The 20080-nt window shown below is 47.1% G+C and overlaps 1 protein-coding gene and 1 pseudogene across 4 annotated transcripts; one reads left to right on the top strand and one right to left on the bottom strand.

Moving 5' to 3' along the window:
• The first annotated feature begins 6314 nt into the window (after positions 1-6314).
• Positions 6315-6440, top strand: LOC118576970 (annotated as a pseudogene).
• A 10056-nt stretch (positions 6441-16496) lies between these two features.
• Josd2 (Josephin domain containing 2) lies at positions 16497-20058 on the bottom strand. 4 transcript variants are annotated; one of them, XM_036180680.1, is made up of 5 exons: positions 19853-20058; positions 19105-19264; positions 17569-17694; positions 16856-17050; positions 16497-16750 (listed from the first exon to the last, which is right to left on the bottom strand). In XM_036180680.1, exons 2-5 carry the CDS (start codon positions 19248-19250, stop codon positions 16651-16653), a joined length of 567 nt encoding a protein of 188 aa, XP_036036573.1. In that variant the 5' UTR covers positions 19251-19264; positions 19853-20058; the 3' UTR covers positions 16497-16650. The 4 variants fall into 4 exon arrangements, with proteins under 4 accessions (XP_036036573.1, XP_036036564.1, XP_036036554.1 ...); XM_036180671.1 differs by having other exon boundaries at positions 19105-19267; XM_036180661.1 differs by having other exon boundaries at positions 19105-19267; positions 19837-20057.
• Positions 20059-20080: the final 22 nt, after the last annotated feature.

Consider the following 20080-nt stretch of genomic DNA (forward strand, 5'->3'; position numbering starts at 1 on the left):
CTCTTAGTGACTTTCTTTTTTTATTTTTGAACTTTCTTGAGTAGGAAACATGTAACTACAACTACCTAATCTTCAACTCCCTCAGAGACCTAGAAGGAAATATTACCTAGTAAAACAGGAATTGCAAACAAGCTACTTCCAGAAAATTGTGAGTTGACAGAATCAGCCAGCTGTCTGGACAGTCACCTGAGGTTTCTCTGCAATGTTCTCTGCAATGTTTCTTCAACATACAGGCTTAACATATATGACAGACAAATTTGTGAAGTAGGATATATACAAGGCCTTCATGTTGACCTCACATTCGGTATGACTATTCCATATACCAGATAAACTTGAATTCTATCAGTGTCCTGTCATGATTCAGGATTTTAAATTCTGGAAATTGCTGGTGTTTCTGGAATTCGACTGCCTATTCTTCTAGGCTTGTGGATGGCTTCATTTCGGCTTCCCATTTTTCTCCACATTCCATACTTCTTGGCTTGTGGGTGCCTTCATCTCTTTTATTAAATGCCAGTCTACCACTGAGAGATTAGACTCTATCAGCCTAGTTACTCTTCCAAGAATAACTGCTTCAGATACTGTTCCAGTGCATACCAGAAGACATCAGTCCATTGCCTGTTCAGCTGCCTTCTTAGAAAGGGGCACTGTACCTTTTCTTGATTGCAAAGGCCATTTAGCGATGGTGCCATATAGTCTTGGCCTCAGAGGATGCATGTTGCTAAAGCCACAACCACACTTGTTTTGGCACTTTGCTTTGTGTCTTCTTTGTCCATTTTGGGTAGCATACTGTCAGCATTTGATGCAAGGGCACAACTTTTGCCACAGTGAATGTTAACTCCATATGCAGTTTCTTCAATGCCCATGTCTTCTCTGAAGGAGATTGGTGCTGCCAGGAGCCATAATCATAATCATAAATAAAGAAAAACTTCTAAGTTATTAAAATATTTAAATGTCATTTTCTGTAGATCTCTGAAGGATCTGAAGGTGACCTGTCTATCTAAAATATATCTCTGCCGAACCTAATTAATTAGCTGAAAACTCCTAATATGACTACAAGTTCAACTGTAATGACTAACTACTAATTCTCATTTCTCCATAGCCTAATAGTTGATAATAATAACTTTCAAGGATTAGCAAATTGTTTTGTGAACTGTACAGGTACAATATCCTGAACAAGATTAGAAATATACATACAGCATTTTCTAACAATATCAATATATATATATATATATATATATATATATATATATATATATATATATAATTTACAATATATAAAAATACAATCCAATGTAAAGTATTTAAAACTAGTAGTTGTATTTTAAAAGTAGATTCAATAATCTATCTTTTACTATATCATATCTATATCCTCCCTTTTTTTCAGAGTACATAACTCGACCTTTGATTCTATCATTTCTATACTATTTTCTTCAGAGTAGATTCAATAATCTACCTTTATCTAGATCATCTTGTTTTCCAAATAAGAATCTTAAATCTAATCTCCTTTGTTTAACCCTTTACTGACCATTAACTACAGCAACTTGTAACCAACCCTCCTAAACAATGACAACTATCCCAAACCCAAAACCCATTGAAAAACCAAACACCACCCTCCCCACCCCACCTCTCAGAAATGTAGGTTTTGTGCTCTTAAAATTGCTTCCTGTGGTTTGTGGGTGATAGCAACCTTAGGAGATTCTGAAAACAAAATTTTCGGGTTAATTGTCAAGTTCCGGGAGAGGCGGCTATATCATTTGTTGTCCAGTCTCAGCATAATGCCAACGTGCAGGGCTTACTCAAGTCCCTGTTCAAGTAGACTGTGAAAATGGATCATCTCAGCTAGCCATCTTGAAATTGTCCTGAGCAGTTTGTAGTCCAAAGCTTATCTTTGGGTCATGGTTGTCAGCTTAGTGGTATTATTATCGTCCATGTGGAATCACCATGATGGAATCTGATCATCTTTACGGAGATTTCAAATTCGAGGTTAGGCCTGGTCATGATTCCCTGCAGAAAAACAATAGAAACTCCAACACAAAAACATGTATAGGCAGCTAAATTAAGCCTTTTTTCTAGAATTAGTTAGTACCTCTGCCTTTCCCAGCCCTGGACATGCCACTAGCAAGACCTGTATAGAGGAACTGTTCTACTGAGCTGGGCATGTAGCTGCACGTTACAGTAATAGTTGCTCAGTGTTAAGAGGTCCTGAGAGAACGTTCTAACAACTCATGTGAACACAGCAGGAGAGGTAAACAGGCTCCAGTGTCAATTTAAGTAAAGACTGACAGTCATTGTCCTATTAGTAGTTTTCCGGCACCTAGAATAAGAAATGTATATAAATGCCTACTACACACATGCCATAATACAGTCTATAAACCCACTAGTCAATGACAGAAATGAAAGAAAACAATGTAAACCAAAATGAGGAAACACAAGATTTCCCCATATTTCAACAAAAGATCACATTCCTGTCTGAGAATATACTGACATGAGAAATGGATTGTTCTTTCCATACATATACAGAAAAATAAATATGTGCTTTTTTCATGTCACCCAGCACCCAGTACCAACAAATGCCTTCTTTTTCCAGGTTCTCTACACTCTATTTATCCTGATCTCAGACTCAAGTTTGGCAGAAAATGCTAGAAACTCAGGATTCTGCAGAGACCCTTGCCAGAAGGAAGAAGCTTCAGTAACTGTCACACTCATTATACTTGTGGATGAAGAGAGAAGGCGGCCAGACTCAATGACTAACAACCTCAGTACTGTAAGAAGGGAGGCAACATACAAAGAATGTCCACATGTCTGAATCCAGGATGACACACACAGTGAGTTCCAGAATAACAGGGGCTACAGAGACTTGCCTATCTCAGGACAACAAAAGTCAAGAAGGAGAGAAAACATGCAGAGGTACATGAGTCTGACAGCAAAAGAGCAACAAGTTTGAAAGAGTGTGCAGCAAGGTTCACCATCAGCCCCTCAAGTACTTGCTTATACTCACAACATCCAATTACAAGCATTTTCATGATGCACAGAAGAACACTGTTTCTGCAAGTTCACCATGATACTGCCCACCACTGTAAGGATACAGGTTTACTCTGGTCCAAGAATCAAACCCTACCACAAAGGGGTGAAAAGCAGAGAAGAGATATGTGAGTCCTGTGTGGACCAACACAGACTAAGCTAGGCCTCTAGGAGAAGATACCCAAAGAGGAGAGTCTTGGAGTTCATCATCCAAGGTGCACTCAATGCACTTAGACATGTCCTTCAACAAAGGAGCCCTTTGATCTTTTCCTTAGGTCATGGACAGATGCTGATAGCTCATAAATCAGATCAACTGAAACAGATTTTCACCTGAGTTCCCTCCACCTAGGTGTTCATCTTCTTTCTGCCCAAGACAAATGACTGTCTGTATAGTGAATGCTGATGGGACACTGTCTGCTAGAAGGTGATACTTCAGAGAAACACTAGACACAGCTTCAGCATAGAACCTTATAGGAAGCTATGCCCATGCCCTGGAGTAAACCTCATGGAAAGGGGGACTTACATGCCAGGATTGCCTGCATTCACTGCCCCACATATCAGCCTCCATGGCTACTGATGGTCTCCTAGCATCCTATACAACCAATCCCATCGTTTAGCTCAGAATCTGCCCTTCCCATTGGCTGCTGCCCTGTTTATGACATCTTTCTCCCTCCAATCCTACCACCTCCTGGTAGGTTCTTGGGGTTTCCAGGGCGATGCCTATAAACAAATTTGGATAATCACAAGTCACCTGTGACCAGTGGACAATAAGTGCTATCTGATACCAGACTCACTTGCTACTAAGGTCAGCTGATCAGACAAGGGCAACCAATTCTCTTTCCATTGTACTGTGGATTGCTGATACCCTCCCTCCAACCATGGCAGATAAGGAAAGAAACTTTAAAACATTCTTTAATCACTTCTCCCCTTATTTTTACTATACTTTCAAATCTTTGTTTTGGGGAGAGCATTTATGCTGGTAATGATATCTTGAACTGAATGTCACATTTAGGTTTGTTTCTGACTAGGTATGTAAGCTTAGAAAGACAGATTATTCTCAAGTGTTTTCCATCAACCTCAGGGAGATGAGAGTGTCACTAAGCTCTGGGCTCTGTACTATTGAGTCTCCAGAAGCATGTGAACATGGAATATAATTGGGCCCTTCCTGATGAAGCTAAATTCAAGAGACACAGGAACATGAACAAGAGCCGAGATATAGCACTCCTTACAAGAATGGGACAGACTCCCTCAAATCATCTTTCCCATTTATTGTTTCAAGCTCAAGGCTGCTCTAAAAGTAATGTTCACACCAGGACCAGTGACACACTTGTAATCACAGCATGTAGAGCTTGAAAGGATGAAGTTCAGTTCAAGTCAAACATGGTCTACACTGGCCATTTCCCACGTGCACCAAATAAATATTAAAATTAGACAAAGAGAATGGTTGGTGTATTTGGGAGTTACTTGCAATTCCCTAGATTAAAAAAGGAAACTGGGAGAGACTTAGAGTGTTGTGAGCTCAGAGAAGGCTGTTATTGTAGTGGAAGATATATTGAGGGAGTTGCATGTAAGACAGACCCACAGAAATGGGGGAAGAAGAAAATAAAGTACAAGGGGTGAGAAATTAGAGACATACAAGAAGGCATACTGCAGAGTGTCCCTGGAGGCACACTAATGTAGTTTGAACACAATGTTGCAGACAATCACAGATGTTATATCAAAATAACACAAGGCATTGTATACATTGCACATATCTACATTTTTTAATTCTCAAGCCATGTACAGGCAACCATACTGTTAAGATGAGTCTGAGAAAAAGTTCCATGTCACATACACAAAACAATATCCTGGTCTGTTTCTTGCCATCCAGCTAAATTCTGCAGCATTTCCAGTGCCATAAGAGCACTGGTGGTATTGGATATTGACAAATGGGACTGGGCACTCTGACATACAGTTGTATGCTGCACTATGACAACTGGCATGCCATTGTGTGGGAGAATTCTCACAAGAATTCCTCACTAGAAGAGTTATAAGAAATTAACAGTTATTGAGGAACTGGCAAAAATGTTGTGTATGAGTTAAATAGAGGAACAATGTGATTTAGAAGCCAATATTCATTAGAAATATCAATAAGCCACACTACACAGGTGCAAACAAGACAAAATTGCTATCAGTTGTTTGTATGTTTGTCAAGGCAAGGAGTCAATTGAGTTGATCAGTTTTATCTCAAACTGACTCAAAATAAAAAAAGAGGAGGATCTTTCATGTTCCTGGCCTGACTTCCTTCAATGATGGACTAGGATGTGGAAGTGTAAGCCAAATAATCCCTTCCTCCACAACCTGCTTTTGGTCACAATATTTCATCATAGCTAGATTTACCCTAACTAAGACAATGACCACAGCATCTTGGGGAGAAAAAGAATTTATTCCATCTTACAGCTTACAGTCCATCATTGAAAGAAGCTAGGGCGAAGGAACTCAAAGAAGGAACCTGGAGGCAGGAACTGAAGCAAGACCATGGAGGAATGCTGCTTACTTGCCTGCCCAATGTGCTTTATAAAAGCATCCAGGCCTACCAACCAAGGGGTGGCAATGCCCATAGTGAGCTGGTCCCTCCCACATCAATCATTAATTAAGAAAATATCCCCACATACTTGACTAAGGAAATCTCATTTGAGGTTTCTCTTCCTTAATAACTCTCACTTGTGCAGAGTTAACAAAAGCCTAACCAAGACAGTGGGTGTTACATATCATCACACAGGTCTCAAATGACCTGTTTGTACCAACTTATAGACCTCAAACTTTCTGCTTTCCGATCTCATGGAACCTAAGTGTTCTGTTTATCATCCCACCTACTTATCTTCACCATGGTCTGCAATTCTCACTTCCTCCCCTGTCCTCAGGACATGATACATTAATCATCCTGACTCATTCTTCTGCTAAAGTTTACCAAGGAGCTTTGTGGTTGGTTTTATTGTTGCTCAGTATTTCTCTTTATTGAATTACATTTTCACATCCTCTATTAGCTTCCATTTATGTATCTTGTAATATACTCAGAAGTTATTTGTGTCCTTTGAGTTCTTCAGACATACTTATAAGCATTCATTTGAAAACTTTCTCTGAGATTTCATCTATTTCATTATCAGTAAAGGGCATTTTGTGGAAACAGTAATATTGGAGATGTCATGTTGCAATCACATCCAGACTGATTACATCTAGTCCCTGTGTTTCACAGCCTTACTAGCCAAGATGTAAGAGAGCATTTCATTACCTGCTTTAAATCCTTTCCCCTCATACTTAGCTGGCAGGGGAGATACCATGACCATAAAGGTGTTCTTTCTAAGGCAAAGCGTATCCATTGAACTTGGGATGTGCTAGCCTCAGCAATTTCCACAAATGAAGAGAATTTGGAGGGAGACAACATAAAGCAAAAACAAAAATCTGTCCCAACACAATCATTTCAGAGTCAGATAAATACTCCCTAATTATCATGGTTTCATGCACCTAGCCACCTAGCCATTTGGTTTTTGGTGTGTGTGTGTGTGTGTGTGTGTGTGTTTGTGTTGTTTTTTTATGGTGTAATGTGGAACACTCATGTCTTACTTAGGATTTCCATTGCTGGGATGAAACACTAGGACCCAAAACAATTTAGGAGGAATGTTACACTTACAATTCCATATCATGGTCCATCATTGAAGGAAATTGAGGGAGGAACTCAAGGCAGGAACCTGGAAGCACAAGCTAATGCATAGACCATGGGGGAGAACATCTTACTGGCATGCTCAGTAGGCTTTCTTATAAAACACAGAGCCACCAGCCCAGACATGCCTGTATCTGCAGTGGGTTTGGCCCTCTCCCATACATCAAAAATTACAAATATGCCCTGTTCATTTGCCTGCCTATAGTTCAACTTTATGGAGGCATTTTCTCAATTAAGGTTGCCTCCTGTCAGATGACTCTATCTTCTGTAAAGTTAATGTGACAACTAGGATGCACAACACAGCTATTATCAGTTAATTTAAAAAACCCACAATCATGCAGAAGTACTCTATCAGCAAATACATGGTATGACTGACAGAGATTTTACCTCAAAAGCTTGGATTTTACAAACAGAATTACCTGTGAAAATTGGCAAATCAGTTCATGCCTCACTGTTTGGGTATTTAATTTCACAAACACAAGTGAGTTGTCTACATATCTGTATGTACTTCACATGGTAGCAAAGCCCACTGAGGCCAGAAGAGGAGGTGAGAATCTCGAAACTGGAGTTACAGATGACTGTGAGCAACTGTATGGGAGTTGGAAGCCAAACTTGAGTCCTCTGTAAAAGCAGTAGTAGCTCCTAGCTACTAGGCCGACTCTCCAGCCTTCACCTGGAAATTAATAAAGTCCTCCATCTGAATCATGAATCATGGATTTTTCCCTTCCCTGTGATCAATGTCTGACAGGAGGAGTACCCTCTGTCACCCTTACCATGTTCTTTTCTCATGCATTTCAAGTACTGGGATCCCAGGATGGGCTCCTTAATACCAATCTAGTTTGGATTCTCTTTACCTTCCAGCTTTCAGCAGTAAGAAAGAAACATCAAGTGAACACCTCTATCTCATCTTCTTTCTTATCCAATTACTCATCTCTTGAGAAGATAACATGGAAGATACTAGCCACGAGTCTCTTTATGTAGCCCTTTGTGAGGCCAAGTCACATATGCAGGTCCTGTCACTTGATGGTCCGTCAGGGGATGCACTGCAAATGCCTTTCTTGCCTATGAGTAGTTTCTGTAGGATTAAGGTCTGGTCATAAATACTGGTCCCATTGGTGAACATTCCTTCATGGGAGAGGTCACAGATATAATGTCACTACCAGGTGGACCTTCAGGAATCTGTGAATGTCAGTCCGGCTTCCAGATAGTCCGTCCCACATCATTGAGAACCTGAGTCTGTTTTCTTGAAGACTCTGTCTCTGCCTAGGTTTCTACCTTACTGAAATGCATGGTTTGATGCAAAGATTTCCCCTGGTAGTCGTTTTGTTTTTTGAGACAGGGTTTCTCCATGTAGTTTTGGTGCCTGTCCTGGATCTCACTCAGTAGACCAGGCTGGCCTCGAACTCACAGAGCTCCAACTGGCTCTGCCTCTCAAGTGCTGCGATTAAAGGCATGTGCCACTGCTGCCTGGCTGAGCAGCTTTTTAAAATGATGTGTCTTGAGGGGCTGGAGAGACAACTGTGTGATTAAGAATGTTTTCTGCACAATCATGTCTGACAAAACCACTTGCATCTTGATTAAAAAACCAGTAATAACACTAAGTAAATTCATTCAGCCAGGCTGTGGTAGTGCACACCTTTAATCCCAGCACTTAGAAGGAAGAAGCAGGTAGATCTCTATGAGAGATCTACAGAGTCTATAGAGTGAGTTCCATGACAACCAAGGCTATGTAGAGAAAACCCGTCTTTAAAAAAATAAACAAAATAAATTAACCTAATGAACATGGAAACAAAAATTCTCAATACACTGGCAAAGCAAATTTAGTGACATGTCAAAAACATCATCCACCATTAACAAGTTTGCTTCATTCCAAAGATACAAGGTTTGTTCAACATATGTAAACCAATAAATGTAAAATATCACATAAATCAACTCAAGGATAGAAAAAACATGACCATATCAAAAGATTCAGAAGGTTTTTGGACAAAGTCCAACATCCATTTATGATTTAAAAAAACAAAACACAATGAAGATCCTCTAAATAAAAGGAACATACCTCAAAATAATAAAGGATACAAAAGTATAGCCACTACTATACTAAGTAAGGGAAAAAAAGTATTTCCACTAAAATCAGCACTTTGACAAGGATGCCTACATTTTCCACCTTTTTCAATATAGCACTTAAAGTCTTAGAACAGTAAGAGAGAGAGAAAATATAGGCATATAAACAGAAAGCAAAGAGTCTGTCCCTACTTGCAGATAACATGATCTATATGTAAGAGGCTTCACAAATTATACTAGGAAACTCTTAAAACAAATAAGCATTTTTAGCAAAGAAGCAAGATACAAAAATAAACATACACAAATTGTAATCTTTCAACTCCTACCCATTGCAGCCCCAGTTTCAGGCCTGCAGGAAGGACTCCGACAGGAAGACTTGACTACCACCCCCACCAGACCCTGTAACCTACAAACCCCACTCCATTCCCCAAAACTCACCCATCATCATGAGACTACACCTGCTCCAGCAGACACAGACTCTACTAGCTCTGATTGGACCAAGAAGAGGTGAGTCTTTGTTCTCCTAGCCAATCACACCAGCCTCTAGGCTTTAGGCTTAGGGGCAAAACCCATGCTCCCAAACCCCCCACCAAATATAGCCCCAGTTGAAGGGCAGCAGGCAGGAAGTAGAAATATTAAGGGATGATGCAGAGAGGTTGTGCAGGATTAGAGAAGACAGAAGGGAGAATATTGAAGAGACACCAAGGAGTGGGAGATGAAGTGAGGCCAAAGCACAAGGGAAATAAAAAGGAGAGGAAGCTATGGAGGAAGAGGGAGTGGAAGGAAAGGAATAAGGAAGAGGAGGAAGAAAAGTGGAGACTACTAGTAGTAGAAAAGATAAGAAAGTAATGAGTGTAGGAGGAAGAACAAGAGACACGGGAAAGGAAGGAAGAAGTGGAGCTTGCAGGTGAGGTCAGGGTGGAAGAGAGAAATAGAAGTAGAGAGGATGAGGAAGGGGTTGTACAGAGGAAAGATTATGAATAGGGGAATGAGCTAGAAAGGAGATGGGAGTTAGAGGAAAAGGGAAGAGGAAGTATCTGGAAGTGGAGGAGAGTGACTAGGATGAGAAAGAGTAGTAGAATAGGGAATGAGAGGAAGATTACAAGAAGACAGAAGAAGAGCAGGAGAGAAAGGAGGTATAGTGAGATATAAAATGGTATAGGGAGAGGAGAAAGCAGAAGGGGAGGAGAAACAAAATAAGTAGAAGGAAGGTGTAATGGAACACAGGGGAAGAGAAGAAAGACAGAGAAGGAAATAGAAGAAATGGAGGAAGACAAAAAGAGGAGATGAAGGAGGATACGGTGGTAGAAGAGAAAATGGAGGAAGAGATAGAAGGGGAAGATAAAGAGGAAGAGAAGTAGATGAAGATAGTGAATGACGGGAGGAAGGAAAGATGGAGGAGATAGAAGAGGAAGATAAAGGGAAGAGGAATAGATAGAGGTAGGGAAAGAGAGGAAGAGAAAAGAAGGAGGAGGAAGTAAAAAGAAAATGGACAAAGAGGAGGAGGAAAAATATGAAGGAAGAAATTTGTAAGTAGGAGGGAAAGGATGAGATGGAGAAGAATGAGGAAGGTAAGGGAGATAGAAGAGGAGCTGGGGGATATAGGAAATGAGAAGGAGAAAGAGAATGAGATGGAGCAGGAGAAAAGGAAGAAAAGGAGAAGAGACAGAATAGGAAGAGGAAGAACAGGAGGAGATGGAGCAGGAGAAGAAGAAGAGGAAGAGATAGGAGAAAGGGAGGGGATGTGAGAAAGAAGAGGAGGAGGAAGCGACAGACGAAAAGGAAGGGGAAGAAAGAGAAGAACAAATGATTAGGAAATGGAGGACAGGAAAAGAGAACATGAGAACGGGGAGGAAGTGGAGGAGGAAAAGAAGAAAAATATGGAAGAGAAGGGGAAGATGGAAGAAAGGATATGGAGTAAGAGGAGGAGCCAGAGAAGGAAATGGAGGAGTAGGAACATGAGGAAGAAAGAAGATGGAAGAATAAGAGGATAGGATGGAAGAAGAGAAAGGAAGGATAGATGGAAATAACAGCGGGCAAAGAAGAAGAGATGATGAAGGAGCTTAGAAGCAGAGAAGGAAGAGAGGAATATGAAGGAGGAAAAGAGAAGGAAGTAAAGGAAGAAAACAGAGGAAGAAGAAGTAGAGAAACAGGAGGAGGATATAGAGATGGAGGAAGAGAAGGAAATGGAAGAGGATAAGAGATGAAGGGCACATAGAGGGAAGAGGGGAAATAGATCTAGAAGATGAGGTGGAGAAGGAGGAGGAAGAAGGGAAGAGGATGGATATGACAGGAGGACGAGGTGTTGGAAAAGAGGAGAAGGAAGAAAGGGAGGAGACGGAGGAGGAAGAAATGATGGAGGAAGAGGAGAAAATGGAAAATGGGTGGGAAATTGGGAAAAAGAGGATTAAGAGATGTAATTGGAGGGGGAGATGGAGGATGAGAAGAAGAAGAGGAGCAGATGAAGATGAAGAGGTGAAGGAGAAGGATGAGATGAATAAGAAATTATGTAGGATAAAGAAGAAAATGAGGAGTAGCTGTAGAAAGATGAGAGGGAAAGTAAAGGAGCAGAAAGAGAATAGATGGAGGAGGAAGGGGATAGAGACTGGGAGGAGATGGAGAAGAAGCAGGAGATGAGGAGAAGAAGAGATCAAAAGAGACACAGGAGGAAGACTGGGAATAGCATGAGATGGAGAAGGAGGAGGAGATAGTGGAGGAGATGGAAGAAGAGCATATGGAGGATTAGGACGACTAGAAGTAGAAGGAAATGGAGAAGAAATCAGGGAATGAAGGAGGAGATAAAGGGAAAAGGAACAGGAGAAGGTAAAAGAGGAAGAGGCAGAGAAAGAAGAGGTGGGAAAGGAGGGGGAAGAGATGGAGGAGTAGCAGGATGACATTGAGAAGGATGAGGGGGAGAGGGAAGAGGAGGCCATGGAGAGGAGAAGGAGGTGGAGGGAGAGAAAGAGGGATGAGAAACATCAGAAGATAGAAGAGGAAGAGATGGAGAAGGAAGAGGAATAGGAGGAAAAGTGGATGAAGGAGAAGGTGCTGGAAGCAGAGGAAGAAGACATAGAAGAGGAAGAGGAGGAAAAGGAGTAGAATGAGATGGAGTAGGAGAAGCAACAGGAAGCAATAGGAAGGAAGGAAGGAATGAAGGAAGGAAGGAAGGAAGGAAGGAAGGAAGGAAGGAAGGAAGGAGGAGGGAATATGAGAAAATGGAGGGAGGGAATGAGAAAAAGAAGGGGAGAGATGACAAGGAGGAAGACAAGGAAGTGATGGAGGAGATGCAGGAAGAGAAGATGGAGGAGGAAAAGGAGGAGCAGAAGAATATGGAGAAAGAGAGGAAGCAGAAGAGGACGAGGGGGAAGGAGGAAGAGAATTAGGGGAGGAGGAGGAAATAGGAGGAGAAAAGGCAGCAGAGGAGATGGAGGAGGAAGAGAAGGAGGAAGGAAAGGAGATGGAGGTACAGGAGGAGAAGAAAATGGAGACGAAGAAGAGAAAGAGCTGGAGAAGGAGAAGAGGAAGAAGTTGGAGGAGGGGGAGAAAGGAGAGGATGAAGAAATGGAGGAAGAGGAGGAAAAGGAAACAGAGGTGGCTGGCCTGGGAGGAGGTTGCAGCGCCTGAGTTGGGTGATGATGGGAGTGCCCGAGCATCAGGTACTTCATTGTATGTGAGGAGCTTTGTGGGGCCATATCATATGGGCAGAGATGGGAAGAGGTCAGAGAAGGATGGCATGGGACAGAGTGTGAGAGACACAGAGTGGGAATCACATAGGGCAGGGGAAAGAGGGTAGTAGGGGACCCAGGCCAGATGTAGGGGGTGCACTCTCTTCCCATCAGCCTTAGTTTCTACATCTGTTCCTGGAGATGAGTGTGGGTCCATTTTTACCCTAGCTGTACTCCCAAAGGGCACCCCATCCCTCTTTCTGGAATAGTTGTAGGTAGCTTCCCCTGCAGAGGAGGAGACAGAGAGCCAAGAGAGGCATAGGTGTGGATTGCTTGGTACACAGTCAGTGCTCAATTAGTGCCCCTTCCTTTCCTGGAGTATGTGTGGGGGAGCCAGTAGGAAACAAAGGACAGAAGGGAGGAAAGGAAAGGGAAGGAAGTGTTTATAAAAAGCTTAGCATACTGCTGGTGCCCAATAAATGCCCATATTCCCCAGGCAGAGAAGCAGGAAGCAGAGGCTGGCAGAGACCATGGTTAGTGGGAACTGGAGGACAAGAGAGAGAAAGCATACTAGCAGTACTCAATAAAGTATTCTTTGTCTTGGAAGAGAGTACACAGAGAGAGGAGAGAAGAGGGTGTTGGTGAGGGAGGGTGTAAAGAGATAAGAGAGGGTGAGTGAAGTGCCTGGTATACAGTAGGGGGCAAAGTGTGTTCATTCTTCTCCCAGGAGGGCAGAAAGGGAGGAGACAAATAAGAGAGGACAATGGGTGGGGGTGCAGGAGGAAAAGGATCCCAGAGTCTGGGTCCTCATTCCTAGTGGGGAGGGGCCAGACCCACTGGGTGGGGAGAGCAGACATAGTGGAGGGACAGCAGAGCTGAACACAAAGTGCAGAGGCAGAGGGTAGAAAGGGTGGACAAACACCAGGGGCACCAGAAGGACTCTGGGGCTCAGGCAGAGACAGAGACTGGAAGTGGCAGATGCACAGGCCTGGTCCTCAGGGTCACTGCCCTGCCTAGGGTGGAGCAGAAAGCTACTGTCTTCTCTGAAGGAGCTGGAAGCAGGAGCCCCCAGCTGTCAGGACAGAAGACAAGGGTGCATTGTCCTGGCTCTGGCACAGCCTGGTCCAAGGGGGAGGGGAGCCTGGTCTGCCGGGTGTGGGTGCTGCCTGGCCTCTGCATTCCATGACCCACTGTTCCCAATCTGGGCTAACCTTGTCCTGCCTCTCTTGTCTTGAGTCCCTGCTCTCCACCCCTCTGTACTGTTGTGTGGGGCAGGAGGGGATGACCCAGCTGCCGGGACTGAGCCCCTCCCCCAGGATCTGGTTGGGGGGGATGGGTTGGGGCAGAGAGGAGGGAAGACAGAGGCAGAGAAGAGGGATCCAGGACAGAACCACCTTTATTCAGGAAAGAACACAGGGCTTGGGCCCCAGCAAAGAGAGACCAAAAATAGGAGATGGTAAGGAAGGGTAGGGAACAATCAGGCAGAGATAGAGAGGGAGAATCAGAGAGAGGCAGAGGGATGGAGAGAGAAAGAGAGAGGCAAAGATGAGAGAGACAAAGACAGACATGGAAAGAGAAATACAGAGAGAAGGAAAATCAGGTCAAGAGAGACACACATAAGTGAACATCAGAGATAGAGGGAGTATTGGCTTGAGAGACACAGAGAGATGGAGAGAGGCAGAGATGAGGGGAGATAGAAAATCAGAGAGAGATGGAGAGACACAGAAGCAGAGAGAGAGGAAGAGGGGAAGATGGAGAAAATCAGGCACAGAGATGGAGAAAGAGAAAGAGGAGAGGAGAGAGGCAGAGAGAGACACAGGCAGAGAGGGGTACAGAAGGATGAGGCTGGAGGCTGTGGAAGGGAGAAGAAGCCCAGTCAGGAGAGGCAAGCGGACAGGTGGAGAGACACCGGGCGCCTTGTGGGCCACCACGGCAGCAGGACCCTCTCACCTGGCCTTGGTGTCTGCGTCCCCAACCCCAGCCCAAGCCCTGCTATTTAAGGGGCACCATGGGGGCGGGTCCTGTCCCTATCCACACCTTATCTGGCCAGACCCTGGACTTGCAGCTAAATTGAGCCTCAGCTGTCAGCACAGCCAGCAACAGCTGCACAGGCAGCCATGCCACTAACCCTCCCCACCCATGGCCTATGCCTCGTGCCCCTGGAGGTCAGCATGGAGCCCCACACCCATGGGCATCAAGAAACCCCCAGGAACCCACCAGCTTCAGGACAGGCCTGGTCAGGCATGTGAGGGTCAAGGTGCTCTCCTCAGAAATGAGGTGTCAGCAGGACACCAAGTCATCACTAAGGGCAAACAGAAGCACTGCATCTGTGCAGGCCTGCACCCTTCCCTCCACAGGCTCCTCATTAGAACCTTATTTGGTCACAGCCGAGGGTGCACCTGGGATGTCACGGGCCAAGAATAGAAACACTCAGGGAGTCCTGGCAGCTGTCCCCTATCCGGGACTAGACAGGCGACAGGTGGGGCAGGGGTGGGGGTGGGCAGGAAGCGGGGAGATGGTGGCATAGAGAAGGTAAGCAGCCCAGAGACCCAGAGGGACTTCAGAGCCATGGGAAGAGATGGGGCGGTGGGGTGTGGTGGCTTACACCTGTAATTCCAGCCCTTAGGTACCTGAGGCAGGAGGATCGTGGCAAGTTTAAGACCAATCTGGGCTATACAGTGAGACTGTGTCTCAAAAAGGGGGAAAGGGTGTGCACGCACATACACACACACACACACACACACACACACACACACACACACACACACACACACAAAGAGGTGCGGGCATGGAAGAGTTAACTTGGACAAATATGGAGAAGGACAGGCAGAAAAAGGAGACCAAGGGAGGGGCTAGGAGGCTGGAAAAGACAGAGGCCAGGGGGCAGCAAGGTCCCAGGCTCTAGAGCTGAGTGCTCTGGCAATCCAGTATGTGTTTTTACTTTACAACTTGCCCTTTGACCTCAGAAGTCTTGAGAACCAGATGGCAGCAGCTTGAGCCCCTGCCTTATACTAGCATGGTGCCAGGATGTGGCCTTCAACTCCAGATGAATTCACTACCAGTGTAGACCCTGGCCTAGGTGGATTGTGATACCTCAATCTGGGCCCCTCCTCACCCACAGTCTCTCCTGGGTCCCTGTTGCCCAGACCTGTCACTTCAGATGAGGACAATCTCTCCCCTTGTTACCTTCAGGCCCTGGATCTCAGGGCCAGATTCTGGCCCCCTCCTTCCTATCTTGGGGCTCATGCCATCACCTCCACTGTTTCTTCAGGGCCTCCTCCTGGCTCTGGGCCTCCTCCTGGCTCCAGTCCTCCTCCTTCTACTGTCCCAGATGGCCTGTCTGTCAACAACTCCCCAAATAACTGTGGTGGGGAAACATGGCCGCAGCACTCTGTGTACATCAGCAACTTCCAGTTCTGGGCCCCTCAAGTTTCACAGCCTCTTGAGGATGTCTGGCTGGTGACTGGGATGGAGGCACTCCTCTTTTGCTCCAGTCTGCATCCTAGGAAACAATTCCTTCAACAGCCCTTCAGTCTGTTCCTCACCTCCTTCAGGGCTGAGCCCAAGTGGTCCTTCTCAGGCGACCCAGCACATGCTGAGAAAATGGCAGCAGCTGTGCAGGTTTCCTGAGGTGGCTGTGAAGATACCCTCATCACAGCTTCAGATATCGCACACTGGCTGTCCCTGTGCGGTCAGAAAGTCTAAATGGGCTCCACTGAGCTGGCCTCTGGCTTTAAAGGACTCTGTGACTTCATCCAGCCACCCACCAAGTCCAGTTGTTCCTGAGGGAAACTGGTTATAACAGGTCAGAACTGCTGCCCAGCTCCCCTGCACTTGGGAAGTCAAGGTCTTTGGTCACAGGCTGCTGGACCCATGGCCAACTTTGGGGACTACTGTCCAGCCTGCTTCCTCACTGATGGTCTAAACTTTAGAGAGGAATGATCCCTGCTTCATCTTATGTTACCCTACAATTTTTGGGAGACATGTTGGTCTCTGGCTTCTGTCTCTCTCTGGGCACCGGTCTATGACCAAGAGCAGTCCCCAGGAGCTCAGGCACAGATAGCAAAAGAGCAGATTTATTGAGGCAGCAGGGGTTGGGGGGAGTGGGGACCCTAGGGCAGGGTGCAGGCCTCCCGGGCCCCGGAGTTGCAGGCACTGGATACTCAGGGCTATGGCAGCAGGCAACTGTTGACAGGCAGTGGGTCAGCTTGTATGTAGCCAGCAGCCGGTTTCCTCCACCTCCTTGGTCACCACCAATAGCACCTCACACAGGCCTTGGGCCAGGGCAGCTGCCAGGAAGGCCCTGAGGAGATGAGGGAGACTGAGATCTGGGCAGTTCAGGCAGGCCCATCTCTCTGCAGGGTCTTCCCAGCGCTGGTCTCAACCTGTCACTTCCTTCACCACTCACCTGACACCATCCTCGTCCCCCAGAGCTTCAGGTGCCCGGAGCTTTGAATCCAGGTTATAGTAGACACCGTCCACCTGGCGCAGGGCCACCCAGTGCCGGCGGCGCAGTGGCAGGGACAGCAGCCCCAGTGACACAGGAGAGGGCAGGTTCAGGATCAGGCCTAGCACCTGGGGCAGGGCCAGCTGGGCCAGCGGTCTGGGGAGGGAGGACACAGCATGAGGCCCCAGAGGCCCTCAGATACTGCTTCCCTCCCCAGAACGGCCACTCGCCCACCCACTGACCCTCCACTTGTCAGGCCTATCTTTGGTTTTATTTAGGCAGGGTCTCAGGTGTCCCAGGTGTACACCACTACAGCAGTTCATGGGGTGCTGGGGATGTTCTGCCAATGGGGCTCCAGCCCCTCAACTTTTTGTTGTTTGCCTTTTTGAGTCAGGGACTCCATATGCAGCCTAGGCTGGCTTCTGATTCAGTTTTGCCTTGGCCAACAGGCTGGTCTCACTGCTTTTAACCTAATTCCCACCTGTCCTCAGTCACGAGGCTCATGTGGACTCTCACACCACGCTTTTGACCAAGTTTATCAGTTTAGCCCATCATTCAGTCAGTCCCCATCTGCCGCGGTCTCCCAGGCAAAAACCTCCCCCATCTACCTTCGAGCCATCCTCTGCTTTACCCCACACACCTGGGGCCAGTGCAGCCCACAGCCTAGGCCCTACCTTCTCCTGTCCCACCACACAGCGGCCAGGCCTAGGCCCTGCAGGGCAGCCATGATCACGTTGACATCATAGTTGCCGGTGCCCAGGAGGCTGCGATGGGGGTTCAGCCGGGAGTCTGGGGCTAGCCTGGGGGTGAGGGGGGCAGAGTCAAGGTTGGGAATCCTGGAAAGGCTTCCATCTTCCCACACAACAAGAGAGGTCCAGAGCCTGGCCTTGGACTCTTCTCTGTCTTCAAGCTCCACACAGCGTATCAGGCCCCAAGTGCCGTTTTCTCTTCCATCCCCAACACCTGTACACTCAGGCTGGCTAAAGCTTTGTTGTTTTCCACTCAGAACCCCTTCCCAGACTCCAGTCTCTCCCTGCAGCCCACCTCCAGAAGCCTTGAGCTGCCTTGCCCCTCTCGTACCCCCATCTATTCCATGACTCTCAAGTGCCCTGACCAAGTCCCTGACCTTCCTTCCATCCACCCTTCTCGTCACGGCCTCAGATGTCATTTCTTCTGGGAAAGGAGCCATTAGACCCCCAGACTGGTCTCAGAACTCCCTCAAATGACAGTGTGACTCATGTCACCATATTTGAACGCGGAGTGCCTCTTTCATTTGGTAACACCCTGCCCTACTCTGTTCAAGCCCTCCCTGGTGCCCCATCTCCCCAGGACAGACTCCCACCTCCTCCAGTGGCAGGTGGGCCTTGCATAGCCTTAGCACCAGCTCTTACCAGCCACCTATCCCCAGCTGTCCCTTGTGCCCAAACCTTCCTTCTAGCTCTCTCCAGATGTGGCCCTGCTCTTCTGAAGAGCTGGACCCTTGGAGACCAGTGACATGGAGGGAAACGCCCGTGTTTGCTCTCTGTGTTCCCAGCCCTCTCTTCATTACATCTGCCTCAGCTCCAGCTGTTCAGCGTGTCCCTGGCATGAAAGCACTTGTGGCAGGGGAGATAACAGTAATCTAAAGAGGAATATCTTCTAACACAAATCTCCAGTTTGAGGATGCTGGATCAGCAGCAGTGAGAAGACATACAGACTGCCTCTGGATGTGGACCTAACTGCATGCTTGCGAGTGTGTGTCTGTGGAAGGACTGTGGGGCTAGAGGTGGGACTAGGAAGAGAGTTTCTTAAGAAAGTGATGGCTGAAATTCTGAGGGGCAGCCGGGTGACCAAGAAGAAAAAAGAATGCCTCGTGGAATACGGGAACAGCCTGTGTAAAAGCTCAGAGGCACCACAGAAGACGGCAGAAAGGCTGAAGGACCTGGGCTGTTCTCTTGTGCTGGGGACACACAGGGGTAGACGCAGTGGAGGCGCAGGCAGCTGTGGGGTGATGTGTAGGATGGACAGGAGAAAAACAGATAGCAAGGAGGCTGTGACAGGGGCTGGGGTAAGAGAGGTTGAGGCCAAAGCTGGGGCTGAGGCTGTGAGAAGCGGCAGGTGGAAGAGCAGGCAACAGCTTTGGGATCTGAGCCCTGGCCCCGCTAGTGTCCCAGACAGGCTCCCGTGCCTCTGAGCCCTGCTCTTCCAGGGACAGGTCCGATGGCAATCACCTCTTGCAAATTTCGTCTGCAGCCTCCTGGCTAAAGAGCTGCTGCTGGAGGACGTTGTTGAGAGCGTGGACGGCGCACAGCTCTAGCCGCTGCCTCTCGTGGTACACTGAGGGTGGGCTCGGCCGCGCTCCCGGGGCCTGAGACATGCCCTCTTCGGCTCCTGCTGGGGGTGGGACAAAGAGACCATGTTAGGACCCAGGATCTCGGCCATCTGGGTCTCCAGACTCCTGTGTCCCTGGGCAATGGCCACTGAGATGGGCACCGGGACCAGCTTGGGAGAACATGGGGTCCCTGACCCTGCTACCTAGGTTGTTTCCGGAGGAAAGAGGCATCTTCATGTTCCAGTCTGCTCACTTGGCAATAGAGACCCAATAGAGACATGTCTCTAAGCAAAACGGTTCCGATCACCGTAACCTAGCAACGGGGTATCGCCCCTTCTGTCCCTAGGAAACAATACCTTTTTGGTTCCCAAGCAACAGCGCACACACCACCCCCTTGGTAACCCGGTCCATTTTCTGACCACCTAGCAATGGAGGGCTCCTCCTTCACCGTCTCTGGGTAACAGGGTCTCTTCTGGTCGCCTAGCAACGGAAGACTTCCCCTCGTCAATAACCAGGGTTCTCTCCTCCTGTCACCTGGCAACAAGGCCCTCTCCTAGTCACTAAGCAACAGGACCCCCCCTCTTCCTGTCACCTGGCAACCAGGCACGCTCCCACCCGCCTCCGTACGGACCTCGCCCGGCTCTCACCCCTTCGGCCTCTCTGCTCGCTGGGACCGGCCGCTTTCGCATTCCTTGGGCAGCGGCCCGGTGGTACCACGCTGACTGGGCAGGAGGGACGGACTACAGCTCCCGGAGACCTGCGCGCTCAGGACTGCGATTCCCGAAGGCCTCCACGGGGCGCCTAGATCAGACGCGCAATCCGGAAGTCCTCCAGGGACTCTCTGCAGCGCGGAACTACATTTCCCGTCGGACTAC

Source organism: Onychomys torridus, chromosome 1 (assembly GCF_903995425.1).
Source record: "Onychomys torridus chromosome 1, mOncTor1.1, whole genome shotgun sequence".
NCBI lineage: Eukaryota > Metazoa > Chordata > Mammalia > Rodentia > Cricetidae > Onychomys > Onychomys torridus.